We start from the raw sequence: 22,579 nt of genomic DNA, 5'->3' as shown, positions 1-22,579 counted from the left end.
TTGGGACACATGTCTGTTAAAGGAATGCAAGAACTGTCACGTTTGGGTTATCTGCCGCCTCTCTTTTTTTCAGATTTGCCTACTTGTGATCATTGTATATTTGGCAAGCACTCTGTCACTCCTCATAAGAGGAGAACTCCCCAGAATAGAGCACCACTTGATCTAGTGCACACTGATTTGTGTGAGATGCCACAGTTATCACTAGGGGGTGCAAAATATTTTATTACTTTCATTGATGATGCCACACGTAAGGTGTGGGTCTATTTCTTGAAGCATAAGGGAGATGCCTTAGATGCTTTCAAGAAGTTTGTTGCTCAGGTTGAGAATCGGACAGGACGCAGGCTGAAATGCCTCAGGTCCGATAATGGGGGTGAGTATTTGTCACATGCTTTTGTGCAGTTTTGCCAAGCTAAGGGCATCAAACAGGAACTCACAGCCCCTCATAATGCATCTCAAAATGGTGCAAGTGAGCGTATGAATCGAACTATTCAGGAGAAGGTTCGATGTATGTTGTCTTATGCTGCATTACCCCATGGCTTTTGGGCAGAAGCCGTGCAAACAGCAGTTCACATTATTAACAGGTCACCAAACAAGGCTTTGGAGTTGAAAGTGCCAGAAGAGGTGTGGTCTGGCAAGCCACCTTCATATAAGCACTTACGTGTATTTGGCTGCGAGTGCTTTGCTCATGTACACAAAGAACTACGCACCAAACTGGATCCAAAGTCTATCAGATGCATCTTTATGGGTTATGGTGACGAAGGTGAAATGGGGTATAGGTTATGGGATCCCGTTAAACGGAAGATTATACGCAGCAATGATGTCATCTTTAAAGAAGATAGTGTACACAAGGAACCCGTGCAACCTGTGGAATACAGGAGGGTTATTTATGATGATGTTGGACAGCAAAGAATGCCCATTTATATGCAGCAGCAGGCTGCTGCAGATCACCCTGTTCAAGAGGGTATACAGGCTGAAAATCAGCCAGATAATTTTGCCAATGATGCACCACTGGATGTGCCAACAGATGGGGCTGTAGAACAGCCAGATATGGTGGTACAGCCACCCGTCATGCATGAAGAACAGGCTGGACAGCAGCCTAATCCGGAACATTTTGTTAGGAGGAGCTCCCGTGTACAACGGCCTCTTGCCAGGTTTGTTCCAGGAGCCAATAATGTGGCTGATTTTATCATGCTGACAGATTGTGGTGAGCCTTCCAGCTTCAAGGAAGCTATGGGAAGAACGGAGAAAAAGAAGTGGGAGAAAGCCATGCAGTCAGAAATGGACTCCCTACTTCAGAATGATACATGGGACTTGGTGCAGTTACCTGCAGGCAGAAAAGTTTTGCCATGCAAGTGGGTTTACAAAGTCAAAGTGGATTCAAATGCTTTATCGAGGTATAAGGCCAGATTGGTTGCCAAGGGATTTAAGCAGGAGAAGGGCATTGACTTTGATGAGATTTTTTCTCCTGTAGTCAAGATGACTACTTTGAGAGCAGTGTTAGCTCTTGTTGCTCATGACGACATGGATTTATGTCAGATGGATGTGAAGACAGCTTTTCTTCACGGAGATCTCCATGATGAGATCTATATGAGTCAGCCAGAGGGATATGCTGTTAAAGGGAAAGAGCAGCTTGTGTGTAAGCTCAAGAGGAGCTTGTATGGACTCAAGCAGGCGCCAAGGGAATGGTACAAGAAATTTGATGCCTTCATGCAGTCCCAAGGGTATCATAGGTGTGAGACCGATCATTGCTTGTACACCAAACGGGCAAAGGATGGCAGTTTGATGCTACTCATTCTATATGTGGATGACATGCTTATTGCCAGTAAATCTCAGCATGAGATTAGTGCTTTGAAGAAACAACTGCATAAGTCTTTTAATATGAAAGACTTGGGTGATGCAAATCATATTCTTGGCATGCGGATTACTCGTGACAGGTCCAAGGGACTTTTGTTTCTGTCACAAAAGGAGTATATTGACAAAGTACTGCAGAGGTTTAAAATGGAGGGGGGGAAGTCTATTAGTACCCCGTTGCCTCCACATTTAAAACTCAGCAGTAAGGACAGCCCCAGATCAGATGATGATAAGGCTGAAATGGCCAAGGTTCCGTATGCATCTGCAGTTGGATCTTTGATGTATGCCATGGTTGCCACTCGTTCGGATATTGCTTTTGCGGTGGGAGTCATCAGCAGGTACATGGCAAATCCAGGCAAGCGGCACTGGGAAGCAGTGAAAGGTGTCTTGAGGTATTTCAAAGGTACCAAAGACTTGTGCATATGCTATGGTAGGCAGGATGCATTGGTGCATGGTTTTACAGATTCAGACTATGCAGGGAATGCAGATAACCGGAAGTCTACTACCGGTTATATTTTCACATTTGCAGGAGGTGCTATATCATGGGTGTCTCGGTTGCAGAAATGCGTTGCACTGTCAACCACAGAAGCTGAATATGTTGCAGCCACTGAGGCCTGCAAGGAAGCAATATGGCTTACTCGGCTGGTGGGAGATTTGGGCATTACAGGAGATATGCCAGTTTTGCATTGTGATAGTCAGAGTGCTATCATGTTGGCAAAGAATCCGGTCTTTCATCAGAAGACCAAGCACATTGAAGTGAAATATCATTTCATCAGGGAGGTACTGGAAGACAAGCGACTTGAGCTTGTGAAAGTGCATACTGATGATAATCCTGCAGATTTGCTCACTAAGAGCTTGCCTACAGAGCGGTTTGCACATTGCCGCCACATCATGGGATTAGGATGAGACCATTCTTATTTTATGGTCTTGTATACAGTGACTGTATATTGCTGTAATTTTTTATTCTTTTCTCCCCTTTAGGCACATTGGCCTTTAGGTGGGAGGTTGTTGGGGTAAAGGCACATTGCCAACCCTTCATTTAAAGATAGGACACCTATGACTGTCTTAAGACAGTCATAGGGTAAACCTAATCCTAATAAAACACAAGTGAGTTTGTGGTGTGGCTCATCATTTCACACCCGCATTTGGAGTGTCTCTCTCTCTCTCACTCTCTTCCTCTTGCTCTCATTCCCCCTTTCACAAGGTACTTGTACCTAGACCTAGGACTAAGTGTCCTAGGTGGCCTAAAAGACACTAACACTACAAGTGCCTGTATTTATGCCTACAAGGCACATACCATGGCCTATAGGGCATCACTAGAACCACCAAGAGATGGCCTACAAACCCCCCTCCATGGGATGGGCTGAAGTACTCTGGAAACGTCTCAGAATACCTGGTATTTTCTAGTCATGGTGGCACATGTTCATCCAAAAGGATATAGCCACCTATGAATGTACAAGGGATGTCAGATCATGTAACAAAGGGAACCAAGTGTAAAGCCTGTCGGAAGACTTCGAACTTGGGACGAGGAAGTGCCTTTGTAAAGATATCTGCTATGTTGTCCTTTGTGGGAAGATAGGACAACTCTCTGTTTCTTGCTGACAACCGCTCCCGAACATAATGATAGTGAACTTCAATATGCTTGGTACGCGCATGAAACACTGGGTTACACGCAATGGCCAAAGCACTCTGGCTGTGAGTGTAGACAATAGTGGAGGATGTCTGGCGAATACCAAGATTTGTAAGTAACTGTTGAAGCCAAACACACTCTACTGTAGCGGTGAAAGCTGCCCTGTATTCAGCCTCACAGCTATATGTGGCAACTGTTGGTTGCTTCTTGCTGAGCCAAGAGATACATGAATTGCCAAGCAAAAAACAATTGCCAGTATGTGACACTCTGGTGTCGGAACATCCTGCCCAGTCACTATCCGTGTAAGCATGCATGGTAAGTGAACCCTGATCATCATAGAAGAGGGCTAAATCCTGAGTGCCTCTGAGATATCCGAAGACTCTCTTCACTGCCTGCCAATGCTGTGAACTGGGCATGTGCATGAATCTGCTGAGCTGAGATACTGCATATTGTAAGTCAGGTGTGGTGTGACATAAATAAATAAGGCATCCAACAGCCTGTTGATAAAGAGTGATATCACATGGTGGGCTACCATCATGAGCTGAGAATTTGAAGCCAGGGTCCATTGGAGTAGAGATTGGCTTGCAATCCTCAAACTGAAAACGATCAAGGAGCTGTCCAATATACTTGGACTGAGACATGATGATACCCCCCTCAACATGAGCAAACTGAATGCCCAAATAATAATGGAGCTGTCCCATGTCTGACATGTCAAAAATCTGCTGCAAATCAGCCTTGAAAGCTGCAATTTGCTGAGTATCTGGGCCCGTGATGAGCATATCATCCACATATAAAATCAGCACTAAAAAATCAGATCCACTCCCACGGACATAAAGAGTGGGTTCTGTGGGACTATTCGGAAAGCCAAGGGATAGTAAGTGTGCATGAATTTTGGCATACCAGACCCTAGGTGCTTGCTTCAAACCATAAAGGGCTTTTCTAAGCCGGCATACCTTATTTTCAGAATTAACAACCTCAAAGCCAGAAGGTTGTGTGACATAGACTTCTTCCTGCAGATCCCCATGAAGGCATACCAGGCACTGGGTGCCTGCTTCAAACCATAAAGGGCTTTTCTAAGCCGGCATACCTTATTTTCAGAATTAACAACCTCAAAGCCAGGAGGTTGTGTGACATAGACTTCTTCCTGCAGATCCCCATGAAGAAAAGCAGTCTTGATGTCAAGTTGGTGCACTTGCCAATGATGATGGGCTGCAATGACACATCTAATGGTAGTAATCCTGGATGTGGGAGCAAATGTCTCTTCAAAGTCGATGTCTTGTTGTTGGGCATACCCTTTTGCAACAAGATAGGCTTTGTGTCGATCTATACTGCCATCAGATTTCCTTTTTAATTTGTAGACCCACCGGGTTGTTAGCATTATATGCATCTCCTGTCTACAGTGTACTTGTGTGCACACTGCTTTGAGTGAGGGCTTCTTTGTGGGTGTGCCCGCCCCTCGTGAGGTTCTTTCATTCCCGGTTCTACACTTGTATCTGACACTATTTTCCATCGGTCGGAGGCTATTCCTACACTCAGAGGGGGCACCCACGAGACAGGGCCGAGGCTGGCCGACCAGCTCCCACGCAGCAGGGGGGCCAGAGGGGGTAGGCTGGCCGACCAGCCCCTGGCCGACCAGGCTCTGGCCGACCAACTGGTCGGCCCAGTTGGCTGACCGACCAGGCTGGTCGGTCTAGGCCATCTGGCCGACCCTCCTGGCCTTCCCTATAAAAGGGTCTTCCCCCTTCCTCATCTCTTGCACTTCTTCCAGCAGCTCCTCAAGGCTCTTGTCTTCAGCCTGCTCCTGGCCATCCCCACCGGAGCCTCCTCGCTCCAGGCTCCTCCAGCCTCCTCGTTGCAGGCTCCTCCAATCTTCTGGTGCAGCTCCTCCCTCCTCGCCTCAGGCTCCTGCCTCCTCGCTGCAAGCTCCTCCAATCTTCTGGTGCAGCTCCTCAGCCTCCTCGCCTCAGGCTCTTGCGTCCTCGCTCCAGGCTCCTCCAGCCTCCTCGTTCCTAGGCTCCAGCCTCCTCGCCTCAGGCTTCTGCCTCCTCGCTCCAGGCTCCTCGCTCCAGGCTCCTCCAGCCTCTGTGCTCTCAGGCTCCAGCCTCCTTGTGCCCCTATCCTCTGCTCCAGTTCAGCCCCTTCTGCAGCTCCTGTTTCTCATCCTGTTCAGGACTCCTTGTATTACAGTTGCTGCCCTGGTTTATGGGCTGAGTTACAGCAGATCTGTTTGTGGCACATCTTGTTGTCTCTAGTATTCTCTGTGTGATTCTGTAGCTTCAGTTTGCTTACATCTTCCGCTGCCACTCTTAACACGGGTACCAATGGCATGCTTGTCGGGAGAGAGATCTACCAATTCCCATGTGTCATTTTTGGCAATGGATTGTAACTCAGCTCTCATTGCATCCATCCACTCTTTGCTATCAAAAGCATCTTTATGGCACAAGGGCTCTTCATTGCAAGCTGTAGCAAGGAGTGCAAATTCAAGAAAGTGACCATGCATCTGTCTATTCCCTGATCTTGTTCGGGCAGCAAAAGGCTGATCTTGTTTGCTGTCCCTCAATGTATCAAGAAGCCATCTGGGAACTTGCCTTTGCTGTCTATTGACAGCTCTTTCTTCAATGACTGCATCATGAATAGTGGGATCATTTTGTGCTGGAAGAGAAACCTGCAAATCAGCATGGGGTAGTGGCTGATTATTGCTTGGTGGAGGGCCTGCAGGAGGCTCATGTTGCTGGTCAAAGTCCTCTTCTGAGGATGGCAGAGGTAACCAAGATTCAAAGGCATCAAACATGTCAACATCTGGCTTAGCTTTGCAGTCCACAAGAGGAGAAGCTGAATGTTCAGCAAAGATTACATCTCTACTGACAATAATCTTCCCAGTATTTGGTTAATATAACCGATACCCTCTGCTCTCCTGGTTGTAACCAATAAATATGCATTTGATTGCCTTGTCATGAAGCTTATGTCTCAGCTGAGATGGTACATGAACATATGCAAGAGACCCAAAAACTCTCATGTGTGAAAGTGAAGGTCTCCTGCCTTTCCATGCTTCATAAGGTGTAATAGTCTTCAATGCCTGTGTAGGTGATCTATTCAACACATAGTTGGCACACATCACTGCATCAAGCCAAAATTTATTGGGCAAAGACTTGGCCTTAAGCATGCATCTGGCCATCTCCATTGTGGACCTGTTTTTCCTTTCAAAAACAGGATTCTGTTGAGGAGTCTAAGGAGTAGTTCATGAGTGAATAATGCCCCGTGAAGACAGAAATGCATCAAACTCCTTTGACATATACTCTTCCCCCCTATTTGTGTTGAGGGTGACAAGCTTGCATCCTGATTCATTCTCAACCATATTCAGCCACCTCTGAAAGCATAAGAAAACTTCAGATTTGGCTTTTAAAGCATATATCCAGCAATATCTTGTGAAATCATCAATGAGAGTCATGAAATATTTGTACCCCCCAATGGCATTTGTCCTCATTGGGCCATAAACATCACTATGCACTAGCTGCAATTTCCTTTGTGAGAGTTTTGGACAATTCTTTTAAAAAGGGAACCGATGCATCTTACCCAAAAGACAACCCTCACACACATGTTTGGAAACTGTGTGAGTTTGAGGTACATCATTTGCCATCTGCTGTGAATGTAGCTTTGCAAGAGCTCTATAATTGAGATGACCCATTCTCTCATGCCAAAGATGAGTTTCAGCAAGCTGTGAATCTGAAATAGCAAATGCTTCAATAGAAAGTGTAGCTGAGTGATGATCAAGGTGATAAAGCCCCTTTTGCAAAGTGCCAGTGAAAACTATGGCATTGTCATCACGAAGATCATAAACTAGGCATCTGTAGCTATCAAAAATCACTCTGAAACTTGAAGTGGCAATTGCTGAAATTGAGATCAAGTTGACTTCAATTCCAGGCACAAAGAGAATAGATCCTGATTGTTCCCAGCCATAGCAAATGTGATACCCTGAAAGAGACGTGAAAACCCAAAAGCCTCAAGGCTATCACTGCAAAAAGCTGGCTGTCCAAAAATGACAGCAAATATCTGCAAAATTTCGACCCAAATCAAAGGGCAAATGCAGATCTGACCCAAACGTGACTGTGGCAGGCAATGGTCACTGCAAAAACAGCAAATCTGGCAAAAGCCCCAAATTTATTGAGGGCAAATAGGTCAAAAAGAGGGAAAATACAGAAAAGCCCCAAATTTTACTGAGATCTTTGCAAATGTGACCCAATGTATGAGAATCTGACTCAATGTCCTGCAAAAGTGACTCAATGTAGTGCAATAAAAATAGAAATTGTAGACCAAATCCCGAAAAGTAGCCTCAAGTTTTGCAACTGCTAAAAATTAGGACTTGCTGTCCACAAATTGACTGCAAAAATGCACTTGTACGGAACTCCCGAAACAAGTACAACTGTACGGAAGCATGTACATTGTACGGGTGTACGGAACAGATCCAAAGTACAATGTATGGATTGTACGGTGTACGGTTGTACGACGGTATGGTATCCAATGTACGATGTACGGCGATGCAGGTACGGTTTGTACGGTGAAGGAAGTACGGAACAAGTACAATGCAAGTACGGATCAGGTACGAGGTATGTCACGGGTACAATGTACGTAACAGATACTTTGCAGATACTTGTACGGAACATGTACTTTGTAAGTACAATGTACGGCGATGCAAGTACGAGTGAGTACGATGGTTGTATGGTGCAGGTACGTAGTACGGAGCGGAGCAGTACGGTTGTACGGCGCAGGTACAAGGGACGTCCGTACAGTCGTACGGGATTGTACGGAAAAGGAGGTTGGTGCAAATCCGGGCTCTGATACCATTGTAGGATCGATAGGCAAAAGAGAGCGAGAGCAAGGTACAAAGAGTCGAGAATCTGTCGTCACGTCAAAACTAGGATAATAAAAAATAGAGAGTACAAGGTACTTGTACCTAGACCTAGGACTAAGTGTCCTAGGTGTCACAGAGGACTAAGTGTCCTATGTGGCCTAAAAGGCACTAACAGTACAAGTGCCTCTATTTATGCGTATAAGGCACATACCATGGCCTATAGGGCATCACTAGAACCACCAGGAGATGGCCTACAGTATACACCCACTGTTGGGCGTTGATGACGTAAGTGGGGATCTCATAGTAGCTAGTCCTTGCTATGCATGATGGAGTTTATGGTTTTCAACCTTGTGAGTGACTATGATGAGATTGAAACTGCACTATGTTGTGTTTTTAGAGGATGAGTTTGGGAATGTTCTTGGATTCATCTCTCTCTCTCTCTCTCTCTCTCTACACACACACACACTTTTTTTTTTTGGGTAAAATCCAGTGCATTGTATTTATATTGTCATAACTTTACAAGAGGGAAAGTCTCCAAGAATGGAGAGTATCCCACAGATCAGAAGCATAAAAAGAAAAGCTCAATGCAAGATGCATGCATATCACCCTCATGGCAGGCATCATATAAAGATTGCCGCAATGAGGCTCTAAAAGATTCATATGACTTTTGAAACTGGCGGCCCAAGTATGCCAAATTGTGCTCTTGCCAGATTGTCCAAAGAGCCCAATATCTCACCCACTCTACACACACACACACACACACACACACACACACACATATATACTATGTTGTGTTTTTAGAGGATGAGTTTGGGAATGTTCCTGGATTCATCTAGGTATACACACACACACACACACACACACACACATATATATGTGCGTGTGTGTATGTATATATATATGTGTGTGTGTGTGTGTGTGTAATATATACATATGTGTGTGTGTGTGTGTGTCTCTATATATATATATATATATATATATATAGATGAATCCAGGAACATTCCCAAACTCATCCTCTAAAAACACAACATAGTGCAGTTTCAATCTCATCATAGTCACTCACAAGGTTGAAAACCATAAACTCCATCATGCATAGCAAGGACTAGCTACTAGGACATCCCCACTGACGTCATCAGCGCCCAACAGTGGGTGTAGGCTGTAGGCCATCTCCTGGTGGTTCTAGTGATGCCCTATAGGCCATGGTATGTGCCTTATACGCATAAATAGAGGCACTTGTACTGTTAGTGCCTTTTAGGCCACATAGGACACTTAGTCCTCTGTGACACACACATACACACACACACACACACATATACACACACACACACACACACATACACACACACACACACACACACACACGTGTGTGTGTGTATGTGTACATGTACGTATACACGTGTATGTACACACACACACACACACACATATATGTATGTATACATATATGTATATCTATATATATATGTGTGTGTGTGTGCGTGCGCGTGTGTGGAATTACCCAAAAAAAAAAAAGTGTGCGTGTGTGTATATACACACACACACAATTATACATACATATATATGTGTGTGTGTGTGTGTGTGTGTGTGGGGTACACACACACACACACACGCATGTACGGACAGATTAGCTCCGTATCCATCACTGTTGGTTGCACCAGGGTATCAAACAGCCACCCCTTTCTCAGGGGGTCCTGAAAATGTGCCTACAAGCAGTCTCCATCCGTGCTAGAGCTCCTTGACCCTGTGAGTCGTGCCTTGGCTGCATGAATTGAATACTGGCCTGGTAGACACTGGCAGTAAGTGTTGCATGTATTATCAGAGTCTTGCTTCGGAGTGTGTGCAAGTCTTGTTGCTGAGGGTGTGCCCCTATTTGCTAGCATTTTGAGATTTGAAGGTGTTTTTTGCAAGGCTTGTTGAGTCTACTATTGAGAAAGGTTGCTCAATGTTTGTTGAGGGTTTCATGCAAGTTGTTGATAGATTTGCAAAGGTTTGTTGAGTGGGTGTGTGTTCATTTTCGAGTTACTGGTGTCTCTCTACTCGTTCTATTAAGGAGTGCTTTCCAAAAAGAGTTGCTAATTGGACTTCAAGTTTCTTTTTTAAATGATAGATGTTTGAAATTTTGCAAAGGACTCAAATAAAGCAAGCAAGTGCAAAAGCTGGAAAGACACTCGAAGTTGAGACTCCCGCATGTACACTCTCCTCCTGCTCCCCTCAGTATGTGAATTTTTGTCTGTGTATGGCTGTAAAGATCATAGCCTTGGTCTTTCCAAGGTTAATTAGTCAGGTCTCTCTCTCTGTAAAACACCTCCAAGGCCAGCTTTGCACTTTGCAGTCTAAAAAATGCACTGAGATTAGCCAGCCCCACTATGCAAAAAATGCACTGAGATCTTGGGGACAATGAAATGGGGATGACTCTTCAATGCCATAGTCACTGGATGGTTTTGCAGAACAGCAAACTCAGCCGGCTCAGAAAGCATAGCAGCAGCAGAAAGTGCCTTAGAGGGCTGACGAGTTTTGCCAAAGTTATATTTGAAACCAGGCAGCATGCCGAAATCCAAGATGTTCTTGGTGGCAGTAATGGAGTGGGGATCAGCTTTGTTGTAGCAATAGAAAGAAGTGCAAAAGCAGCAAATCTGTTGTATATTCTCGATGATGAGTCTCACTCATTCAAACAGGCTGTCTTGGATGCCATCAGGACACTTGAGATCTAATGGATCTAAATCTGTTGTATGTTCTCGATGATGATGAGTCTCACTCATTCACAGTAGTTGGCTCCATTGATGCACAATTGTTGGGAAAGGAGGTTTCAAGAAAGGTAGAGACTTTGTGCAAATTGCAAATTGTCAAAAGACTGAACTTAATGGAAGCACACACACTCCTTGCAAATGGATTTTAAATTTGCATTTTCTGACTGGAGATTTGGATGAGGAGATATCTGTGGAGCAACAAGCTGGGTATTCTTAGAAGCAAAATTGGAATGTCATTGTGTGGTCAATGAATAGTATAGGGACTCAATGAATAGTATAGGGACTAGATTGGAAAGCCAGGATAGCTGCTTATGCTTGGGCACTGATGACAACATAAGTGTTGCTTTGCTTGCTAAGTATGTCTTCCTTTTAATCTTCTGTTGCCTCTTTTTTCTTCTCTTTTGTTTTCTCTCTTTTTTTCTTTGTAGAATTTTGGACTTTAGAACATAAAAAATTCTAAGTTTGTACGATTGGATATATTCTAGTCTTACAAAGGTATATATAGTATGTATGTATGTACGCGCGCACACACACATATGTAGATCTTATTTTTTGCTTTGTTTCTTCCTTTCAGCTAATCAAAGTTTTTGTTGTTAGGGTTGGGATTTCAAAGCTTCTTAAGCACTGCGTTTACCCAAGAGATTCCAAATCTTTCGAAACATAGATGGCAGCTTTTGCTTGCGTACTGATGGGAGCATAAGTGTAGCTTTGCTTACTAGCTTATGTTTATTCTTTATTTTTCTCATCTACTCATAGTTTTGCTTAAATCGCTTACAAACTCCCTTCTTTCCTTTGTTCTTTCGCTTGTTTAGAAATCTTAATTTGTAAGATTGGATGTATTGCAATCTTATAAAGGTAAATGCCCTTGTAATAGTAGTGGGTTTTCTTGATTTCATGTGAATCTGAATGCCAAGACCTCTGAACAATTTTACTGTACTTCAAAATCTCATCCATGATTATACTTCCTCTTGGGTTGAAAAATCACTTAATAATTGTCTACATTATACACCTCCGGAGTGCTGACAGAAACTCCGGAGTGCCCGGGGAATGTTCCTGGATTCATCTAGGTATATTGTCTACATTATACACGATGGCATTGGTTAGATGAAATTCTAGAGCATCCTCAACTTTTAAGTATGGACATTATAGTATTTCTTGATTTGTAGACAGTGTAAATCACTAGTCGTGGAATAAAATAGATAGGTAATAAATGCTCAAAAAGTAAATCTTCATATATATAATGGTCATAGATGATGAGACTGGATTGGTGGAATAAAATAATTGGAGGGAGAATTCTTTCAATTCAGATATCTTATGACGGTCCCCTCTGTAGATGCATGGCTTTATTTTGATATTTAGGGTGATTGACAGGGCAAAGATTCCCTCATTCGCTTATCTTCTAAAGGATAATAGGATAGATGTATATGGGCAAGTAATTTGATGTGATTCATTTTTAATATTTTCTTTTTTTGTAGCTTCCCAAGTGCATCCTAATAGTTTCCATCTTATAGAGTAGAGCAGCTCTTGACCACCAAGTTACTTCATTAGATTTTAGGATCTATCTAGGGAGCATTTGTAGAAGAGTTTTTATAAGACTCACATTAATTTGTCTAAAAGAGTCACATTTCGTTCCATGTCAGACATAATGTCACCTTTAAAAAGTGGGCTTAAATGGGGTTCTATTGCTCCTGATTGATTGGTTATGGTTCTTTTTGTGTTTTCTGAGTTCTCACTAAGTGATGCACAGTATTTACTGAACTCTTCTCTGAAAACAAGCACGTAAGCATGCATGATGCATAAAACTGTAAAATGTCTCTTATCTTGGAAACAATCACTCGCTGTTTGATGCAATGAGTTCTTTTCTGTGTCTGCAAATGAACAGATTCTCTCCTCTGTTCTCAGTTCGCTTCGAATGGGGAATCTTATTCCAACAACTGTGGCAAGTAGCAATGGCAGTGATGGCACGGCTGTGAGTTTCTGATGTTGATACTCTACACTAGTGATTCTTCATTTGAGTTTAATATGAATCGTCAAGCTGAAAAAATCAAGTCTCTTTTGAGCTGGTTCGTGTGTATGTCCATCACCCTCTTTTTCAGGGAAATGTGAGTGTAGGTTTTTCAAATCTGAAAGCCACCTACTCAGATTTGGCAGTCTGATTAGTTTTCTATTCAGGCGTGAATGAACTTGGATTCAATTTTCAATGAATACCCTGGTTAATAAAATGATGTAAATTTAGAATTTACATTTCTGGAGTGCCTTTCTGTTGGGGCCATCTGATCTGTTTGATCTGTTTTCTGAACAGACAACTCAGCCCATTGGATTACAACAAAACCCAGGCATGGAGGCTCAAGGAAGAGTAGAAATTGCCAGTGGCAGAGCGCAGGCAGGAACTGATAATCAGTTACCAGCTACAGAGCAAAGCGGTTCTGAGGACATGCCATCAAGTGATACGGTTCCTAGCTTGCGTTCTGGATTTAGTTTTGTTGGTGCCATCCCTGCTGCTTTTCCTCAAATTCGACTTGTCCAACAGGCTATGGTGCAGTCCCTTCACCGTTTCAGGGTTATAACGTCTGTTTGTAATGCTTTGCATATGTCTTGCACTAATACTAGGGTTTGCCAGCAACAGACAGCCTTAATGCTGATGAGTGGGTAAATAAAACTCATCTGGTTTTGGCTTCCAGGTTGTCCCAGATGCTCTGGCGACATTGTCTCAGTATTTGAATCGCATGGAGCAGGTCTTTGCAGCCAATGGTGAGAGTCAAATAGAGTTCCTTGGTTTCGTGCATGTATTAGCAATAGTAGAGACAATTGAAAGTTTTGGGAAGCATCTATAGGAGTTTCGAGTACTCCTCCCTGTAAGAACAAGTAGCACTTTCTAAAAAATAATAAATATGTGAATAATCATAACTACCACCCGAAGTGAGCGGGTTGACCAAATTTTAATGCAAGGCTCTTTTACTTGTAACAAGGATCTGAAGAAGGTAGAGATGTCCAGACCTGACCTATGTTTCTGTGCTTCAGGGCAGGCTACAAATCATGCTTCAAGTATAGATTTGCACTCAATCCCTCAGACAAGATCATTTAGTTTTTCTCCACAAACAGGCCACCCACAGGTGCCAGTCAGAGGTGATGGTGATCCTGCAGCATGGGCTGCCATAATTCGACGCACACATGAGCTTTTAACCAATCAGGCTGGTTCTGAACTTGAGGTATGCCATCTGTTGATCAATTTTTTGAAGCTTGTGAGTGTATCCTTGCTGGTTGTGTGGTGTCGGGGAGAGAGAGAGAGAGAGAGAGAGAGAGAGAGAGAGAGAGAGTGGGAGGCCTTGCGGGCCTATGGGTCAAAGTGCGGAAAACACCAAAAAGGGAAAAAAACTCATACAAGCCAGAAAGGGCTGGAGCAAAGGGTGCGCTAAGGCCCTTGCTGAGTACTATACTATGCTGAAATAAAAAGAGCTCAATAGCTCAAGCAAAAATCGAAAACAAACATGTCGTGTCATACCATCTCATGTCATGTCATATCATGTGCTATCTGAAGTGGGAAGGAGAGAGTTGGAACTGGAACTCAGAACCTGAAACCCGGCATTGTGGTGGCTCGTCTATGAGTGGCGAAGATATCTTGGATCTGCATCTGTTTGGCCGTCTCACGTTGTGGTGGCAGAGGAGGGCTTGGTCTCCTCAATCTCTGAACCCGTTGAGCTATGCTCAGAGTGATCCCTCGTCTCGGGCAATCACCTCTGAGGAAATCTGTGATAGGTCGGGGACCTCAATCAAGTCTGCTTTGGTCGCTCTCCGTGTTGTGTCACAGGTAGCCTCTTAATCCTCTCTCAGCAATCCATATCGCCCGCATATCAGCTAGCTCCTCCTCCACCCCATGTGTCTTGGAGCTGACTCAAAAGCATATATATATATATATATATAGAGAGAGAGAGAGAGAGAAAGAGAGAGAGAGAGAGAGAGGGTTTATCAAAGTCTTTGGAGGACCAATGGGTCTATGAGACTGAGGGAAACCTGATACAATAAGCTGAAAGGGTGGAGCTACTAAACAAGCATTATCACTCATGCTAAGTACTACATAATCATAACATCATCATCATTATCATATCTAATCCAATATCAAGTCTAGTCAGATACATTAGATACATGAATGGAGGTACCAAAAGATGTGGGATATCATGGTGGGCCCAATGGTGGGCAAGGTTGTATTGGGATAAAGGCAGTGACAGAGCACCGGTGGCTATCTGTGGATGTGGTCCATCATGGCTCTCCCGGCGATGGCTTTGCGTTTGACAAGGGCCACGTAACCTGTGTCGGTCGTGCTCATGTCCTTAACATGGATGGGATTCACCAAGCACGATTTGTGCGTTCGTCCTTTGTCGAGTGTGTGTTGTCATTGGCTCTGGGTCTCTACCTCGCCAACCACTTGTGGTCTGACAGTCTGTGAGACCCGGTTCTAAGAACTCCATAATCATTACCTTGAGATGAGTTTGATTGTGTACCTTGCCCTTGTCTCTATGAATGTGGTCCGTCATGGCCTCCTGATGATGGCTCGGCGTCAAACAAGGGCTTCGGTAACCCTATCCCTCGTGCCCCGATCGTGAACATGGATGGGATGTCACCAAGCATGATCTATGCGTTCGTTCTCTGGCGAGTGTGTTGTGCTGTTGGCTTTGGATCTCTACCTCGCCGACCACTCATGGTCTGACGGAGTGTGAGATATGGCTGGAAGGACTCCTCAATTTTAGAGTCACACGTGGTATGACAGTTAGATCTGGTTGGAAGAGCTCCGTAAACAATCTTTGAGATGGGAGTCTGGCTGTGTGCATGTGAGTAATGGTAGTAAAAAACTACTCAATGAGAGAAAACATACAAGCTTATTAATAAGGAAATTCAAGTCATACCCGCTGACAACAAGTGGATGATCTAGGTAATCCAAGATATAACTTGGCTCTAAGTGTTGTTACTGTTGGAAATCAACAAAGCTCTTGCATTGTTGCAGACTCAAATGATTGAAATGCAATCCAACAAACAATCTCAACGTCAAGAGCTCAAGGACCACTTGATGGCTCTTTGGCTAAGGAAGGATGAGCTTAACGTGGCTAATAAGAAGTTGCTTGAAAAAGCTCTTGCATCACAGACTCAAATGATTGAAATGCAGCCCAAGGAACAATCTCAACTTCAAGAGCTTAAGGATTGTTCCTTGAGCCTATGCCTAACTGCCTCATGGATGAAGGCAGCAAGGCATCCGTGATCTGGGTAGGAGAGGAATATGTAAAAGGTGTCCGAAGCCATCCCTAAAGAGAGAGTGATAACGGCCTCAAACCTCATAGTATGTAGGGCACTTAAAGGCGAAGTGCTCCTTTGACTCGATCTCCTAATGATCACACAAGGTGCAAATGTGACTCTCCCTCGGTACTCCCTCAGCTCATCCACTCTCAATGCGGAGTGGGTGTGATGAAACACGAAAGTGTCAGAGAGAGAGAGAGAGAGAGAGAGAGAGAGAGAGAGAGAGAGAGATCCTAGTGCTTGTTTTTGAGCTTGTTCTAGTTTGGCAATTCAATGGTGCGAAGACGTTTAAACTCATGTTCTATCGCTCCTTCATTCTTTTGGCAGAGACTAGCAGATCAGTTGGGAAATGAACCAAATCTCCATACGGCTACAGCTCGTGGTAACATTTTGTCTGCTGGGATCCTGATGCAACACTTGGGTGCTTTGCTGTTAGAGCTTGGTCGCACAACTTTGACACTGCGAATGGGGTCATCTCCAGTACGTTGCACAAATTGTGTATTCTTGAGGTTTGTTATACTAGCCTGCGTTGCTTTTGCTAAGAGCTGTGTGTGGACTTTAGGCAGATTCTGCAGTGAATGCTGGGCCTCCTGTTTTCGTCTCTGATTCAGGTCCCGATCCTATAGTGGTCCAGGTAAGAGCCTTTGCTACTGTCTATTATTGAGCATGCTCAAAATTGTTAGGATAAATTTCTTTCACTGGCTCGACTTTCAAGCATAACATGTTCCTGCCTGTTCTATTACGTGCCTTTCCTCCATTCCAGCCAGGTGCGGGACTCGATTCCATGACTGCTGTGCCACCTCAGGAAGCTGTGGGGTCTGGTGATGCTGTGAACAGTGGCGATGTGCCTCGAAACATAAATATTCATATACATGCTGGAGATGTGGGGCTTCCTTCTGCATTTTCAATCGTAAACCCCCAAACGCCTCTTTCTTCTGAGCCAATGCAGAGTGGTGCTTCATTGGCTCTTGGGGCAAACAATACAGATGCTTTGCCAGCCTTTCAAAGCCAGAGTGGTGGAATTCCTAACGGAGCTGGGAATGGAAATGTGGTTCCATCACTGCAGCAGGTTCCAGGGTCAATGCCAGCACCTTTGAGTTTTGGTGAACAGGGGACTGTAAGGGTATTGCCGATGAGGACTTTAGTTGCAGCTGTGCCATCTTCACTTCATACTCGTCCTGCACTAGATGCTGCAGGTGCAGGCATGGGAGTATTTTATCCACTTCTGGCCAGGATCCAGCAGCTTAGTCCAGCCCATTTTTCCCACCAGTTAGGTTTTTCGCATGCAGCTTCGGGAAATGATGGCCATTCTCTACCACCTAGGGCCGTTCTCTCAGGGCAACAGCAGTCAAATTTCCCTGTGCTTCATCCAACTGTTCGAGCCCAGGTACAAGTCCAAGCCTGGCTACCATCAGGTGGACAAGTAGGTGATGGTCAGGGTGCTCTCAGATCTGGTGGTAGTGAAGGGGAACTAGAGCTTCCTTTCATGTCATTAGGCCACGAGACACCTCAGCAACAGCAGGGGACTGTTGTGATTGGTGAGTTTCTTCTGTACTAGGCCCATTGTGAATCTAGAAGAACATATAAATTTAGTAGTTCATTATGTTTGTTTTCTTGTTTACAAAATAGTAACTCATGTTATTGTGATTTTAAACTCAATGCAACGGACAAGTAATCTGCAAAACTTACTGGGAGTTTTGTACGATCAGGTGCCAATGCGGGGACTGCAAGGCATAGGGTCAGATCCAATGTCTCTGAAAATGATCATGGTAATGTTTCAGCAGTTTGTCAAAATCTTGATGTCGTACTACCACCTTTGCATGCTGTCGAAGACTTGCAAGTAGGAGCAGGTGGAAAAGATCAATCTGAATCACAGCAGGTTTGTACTCTATTAGGTTGATGTTGCCTCACTGTTTCATAGTGCTCCACACGGGTAGGGAAAATGGTTTAATATTTTTTCAAATTTTTTGACAGCTGCGAGCGTCAAATGAGTTGACAGGGAAGCTAGATGCAGAAACTCTACTACAGCTCAAGTGCAGTGAACAAACAAGAGTAGAGGTTGAGCAACCAGATTGTACAATTTCTACCGGGAGTGAATTGACTCAAGATGATACTGTGGTTTCAGTACCCCCTACAACAGCTGCATCAAGCTGTGGAGAGTCAAAGGAAGTTGAAATGAAAGAAGTCCTAACAGGTCTCGGTCTTGACGGATTTCAGCCCTTGCCTTGCCGGGTTAGAAGCTCAACTTCACGAGTTTGATCGCATCCTTGGAGAAGTAGGTTGATACTAAAGCTAAGGGTTCCTGTATTGTCCATGCTAACCTATTATACTTAACTGATGCAGAAAAGGACACATGAACAATGTGTGTCAGCAAGAATGTCTTCCTGTGTCTCTGAGGAGCCACTCGGCAGTTTTTCAACCAGATTAAATGAACCAGCTACAACATCAAGTGGCGAGACTGTTCTGCAAGACTTTCTCTCCACTCTTGCTTCTCAAACCGATGAAAGGACAGATGGTGAATTGATCACAGAGCATCATCCTCAAGAACTGTCACTTGTTCTTGAACATGTTGAAAATAATGTCCTCTTTTTAGATGGGCATAGCTCAAATATGGGGGAGGTCATGGCTCATCCAGTTTCCCAGTGGTTACCTGGCAGCTTTTCACAAGAAAATAGAGGTGCTAGCTTAGGAACATTACTGCCTTCCGCGGGCTTGGGTGGTATAATGGGAGAACATATGCAGAGTTCTGTAGTGAGGAATGTGCTTCAGCACATAAGAGGTGATGCTCATGGTAGTGAAAATATTCAATCTCAAAGAGGAAATGGTCAGTGTGTTGCCGATTGTGAGGTAATGCTGCCAGAAATAATGCCAGAAATGCCCATGGCATCTCAAGTACCCAGCAAAGCCCCTTCCAGTAATTCAGAATGTACTTGGAGCCCCATGCAGGAACTCCATTCGAGAGACAAAGTCAATGGTGGATCCTTGGATAGTGCGATTCCGTTAATCCGTGCAGACAGTAGAAAGCTTGCACAAATTCAGGTATGTTCCATGCCTGGTATGGTGATCGACAGTTCCAAAGATAGTGTAGCCCTTCATAGAGCATGGTGAATATTATTGTGGCTCCTTTGTGTTCAAGACAAATGTATGCAACAGATTTCTCAAACTATTAGGTTGTAATTAGAATCATAGTCATGTTTTTAGTACAGCTCAAGGTCTACTTGCACTGGACTTGTTTTGATTGAAATTTGTTTCTCTTCTGTTTATTTATGTCAAAAGCGCATCTGTCAGTGATGAACTGGACTGTGATAAAAGCTTGAATGATGAGGATAGGATTCTGGCAGGACATCAACTTTTGTGAAGGACTTTTCTGGACTCTCCTTTTGAATAAATTCTCTGGACTTCTTGAACAACGCAGGAATCTTCAGGCCCTGCGACAAATGCTGAGCTGTTTCAGAGGATCGCTGAGAGACCAAATGCCGGTGATTCAAGTTCTGGCATTTTTCCAGTCATCAAGCGCCAGAAGGTAGAGATTTAAGCCTTTAGGATTCTCTTGATGTGGGCCTTGTGACACACCCGAAATTTTAGCTCAATGTATTTATTTTGGATGTACTGAGTTAACGAGTTCTCCATGTGTGTTGTTACTTCAGATGCAATGATTTACATTTTTGGACCCAGCCGAAATTCTTGGATTGTCAGACACCAAATATCTTCCCTTGTCCTTTGGCTCACTGGCTGAGCATAATCATTCACAAATAGGGTGCAGCACATTTTGTGACTACAAAGAAAGGTAAGTCTGATGTATGGATGGCAGGTGCTGAATGTAGAATCCTTTCCTTACTTTAGTTTTTCCCTTTTTTGTGGAGATTTTTCTTATGATGTTGTAGCCTGTATTTCCTGTATTTGTAGCAGGGTGCGGCTTTCTGCTTCGATGCTGCAGCTACTGAACCTATAGTGAACTCTCACTCAGAGGTCCCAAAGCTTGTGAAAGACCTCAATAAGTGGTATGTAAATATTGAATTAAGGAAGATCCATACTTTGATATAACTTGAGCACCTTATAATCCCCTAAAATGGATAGGTCAGCTATCATCACTCTCAACTCTGTTTGGGTGAGAGATTGTTGACATCATTCCAGTCACCTTAAGGTGCCGGCAATCCTCTTGTTGATTTTTGCTGAGTGTTCAGTTTTGAATGGCAAGTTGAGGTGGTGAGGGTCATTTTGCATGTGGCAAATTTGTTCTGTGGAGCCAATGGGCCGTAGCCCTACTGTGCATTGTGTGGAGTTTGTTTCTCTTGTTCAGGCTATTTATCATATTAATATATGTCAACTTGGACGAACATATTGTTTGAGAGTCACACGTTCATATATTAGTAGGCAAGTTGTGCATCTCTTTGTGCTGTGAAAGATGAGTTCAAATCTTTTGATGTAGTTGGTAGACGATTCAGCTTTGCAAAATTGAAAACATGTGGTATTAAAAAAAAAAGGTTGAAACGAAGTGCAGATCCTTTTTTAACTTTTTTGTTGTGCTTGGTTTTGTGGGTCAAGCTATGAGTTCAGTGATAGGAAAAGCATGCAAATCACACCTTTGCAGAGGAAATAAAACTCGAAAACACGGATTAAAGCTATAAATTCAATAATGCAAAGCCAAGTCCAAACAGACGAAAGCAACCTATGCATATTTTTCTCCAATTCCTTAATTTTAATTAATTATCCAAAATCAGAGAAAGATTGAGCTTGCTTTCTTATGCTCATTTGGGTTTCTCAAAGAACAGTAATTTTTGGGGCTTATGAATTTTTGCTTCTCCTGATTGCTGAAGTTTTTGCAACTGGGAAATCATCAGGACATGGAAGATTCAGTGCTCCACGAATAGTTTGTCCAAGGTAAAAAAGCTTGGAGGTGTCTTAACCTAGTAACAAATTGAGTTAAACATATCATCGTTCATGTTTTACAGTCCTTGAAAAACAAGTAAAAAAGAAACTCTTCACTTCTCTTCACACAACCTATTCACTTCTCTTCCAAAATCTATTTTCTTTTCCCTAGTTGCTTAGCCCTCCAATCTCCCTCTCCGCTCAGCCCTCTGTGCGGCCGCTCCCTCCGCTCACGCCTCCCCTCTACTCAGCCCTCCCCTCCATCCCCCACCTCTCCATCCACTACCCCCCCTGACTTTGCCTCTCCCTCGTCTCCGTCCACCTCTGTCTCCCTCCCTCTCTGTGTCTTCGTCTCCATCTCCCTCCCCCCGTCTTCCCTCTCTCTTCTCGAACCAGCCATTCTTGACTCCATGAATTTGAAGCTTCTCTAATTCTCTTTAGCTTGTTAATTTTGTTAAAAACGCCCTCGGTCCCTTGATTGCCTACGACTAATTTATCAATAGTGCTTTTTGGCCTGTCCTCTAGGCAAGGCCTTACTAAAGGCATCCCCCTTGTGAAAGGGAAATTTGTTTTCCTTGAAGTTTTCATTGCTTTTTTGTGATTGGTTGGGACCATGTGATCACCATTTCCTCCTTGTTTTTCTCTTATTTCTATTTCGAGCAAGCCTAGTGAATGCTATTCACCTTGTTTCAATTTGGAGGTACCTATAGACACAAGTAAAAAAGAAATTTTCCATGTGGTAGATGTTCATGTATGAACCTTAAAGTGATACTTGTGACAATAACTTGGGAGATATTTATTCCATGTAGACATTGTGTATATATGTGAACTTATGAAGTAAAAGAGTCTAGAGAGAAGGCTTTGTTTCAATCATCCTTTTAGTGGCATTGTCAATTGTATCAAGCCTCCGTGTGTTCTCATTTGAGTTGATTAGTCTCTTTGCCTCCTAGTGTGAAGCATTTTCAAGTTGTAATAACTTTGGGATCATATGTATGAGAAAGAGGAACGTAGGTAGTGTTTCGCTTACTAGCTAGCTAGTGCTTTCAACATCAATTGCGTCAGCCAAGATTTAGTTGGTTGGCAAGATAGAACTTAGGTCCACGTACGTGGATGAGTAAAGGCAATCATGAGTTGTGGATCTTGAGTTTTTAATCTTTGAAACTCCAGCATTGAAAAAAGAAATACAATTTATTTAAGAAGACAAACAGCGAGATCTCACAAGATTAAGTAGCTGCTTATAAAATACAAAATCCTCTTGTTTCACTTTAAAATCAGGGGCTTGTAGTATCCAACCTTTATTTTTTTACTTTGTTAGATAGGAATGCCGGAATACTTTGGAAATTTGCA

General features: G+C 43.5%; 1 protein-coding gene across 4 annotated transcripts in view; it reads left to right on the top strand.

The window, feature by feature from the left end:
* The window catches only part of LOC147894234 (uncharacterized), a 34,874-nt gene extending 14,174 nt beyond the window's left edge, over positions 1 to 20,700 (top strand). For 2 of the 4 annotated variants that reach the window (XM_087384528.1, XM_087384529.1), the window contains exons 6-18: positions 12,960 to 13,046; positions 13,380 to 13,613; positions 13,759 to 13,828; positions 14,099 to 14,286; positions 16,691 to 16,843; positions 16,926 to 16,997; positions 17,127 to 17,901; positions 18,073 to 18,242; positions 18,338 to 18,595; positions 18,707 to 19,402; positions 19,779 to 19,886; positions 20,011 to 20,150; positions 20,273 to 20,700. In XM_087384528.1, the coding sequence (XP_087240654.1) occupies positions 12,960 to 13,046; positions 13,380 to 13,613; positions 13,759 to 13,828; positions 14,099 to 14,286; positions 16,691 to 16,843; positions 16,926 to 16,997; positions 17,127 to 17,901; positions 18,073 to 18,242; positions 18,338 to 18,595; positions 18,707 to 19,402; positions 19,779 to 19,886; positions 20,011 to 20,019 (2,820 nt within the window). In that variant the 3' untranslated portion in view covers positions 20,020 to 20,150; positions 20,273 to 20,700. Of the gene's footprint in view, positions 1 to 12,959; positions 13,047 to 13,379; positions 13,614 to 13,758; positions 13,829 to 14,098; positions 14,287 to 16,690; positions 16,844 to 16,925; positions 16,998 to 17,126; positions 17,902 to 18,072; positions 18,243 to 18,337; positions 18,596 to 18,706; positions 19,403 to 19,778; positions 19,887 to 20,010; positions 20,151 to 20,269 lie in introns of all 4 variants that reach the window. The other 2 variants (XM_087384531.1, XM_087384530.1) reach the window with 2 other exon arrangements.
* Positions 20,701 to 22,579: the final 1,879 nt, after the last annotated feature.

The sequence above is a fragment of the Dipteris shenzhenensis genome, chromosome 14 (assembly GCF_047967505.1).
Source record: "Dipteris shenzhenensis isolate YYH24624 ecotype China chromosome 14, Dip_SZ_1.0, whole genome shotgun sequence".
Lineage (NCBI taxonomy): Eukaryota > Viridiplantae > Streptophyta > Polypodiopsida > Gleicheniales > Dipteridaceae > Dipteris > Dipteris shenzhenensis.
Note: the sequence above shows the minus strand (reverse complement) of the source record. Positions and strands in the feature narration are given on the sequence as shown.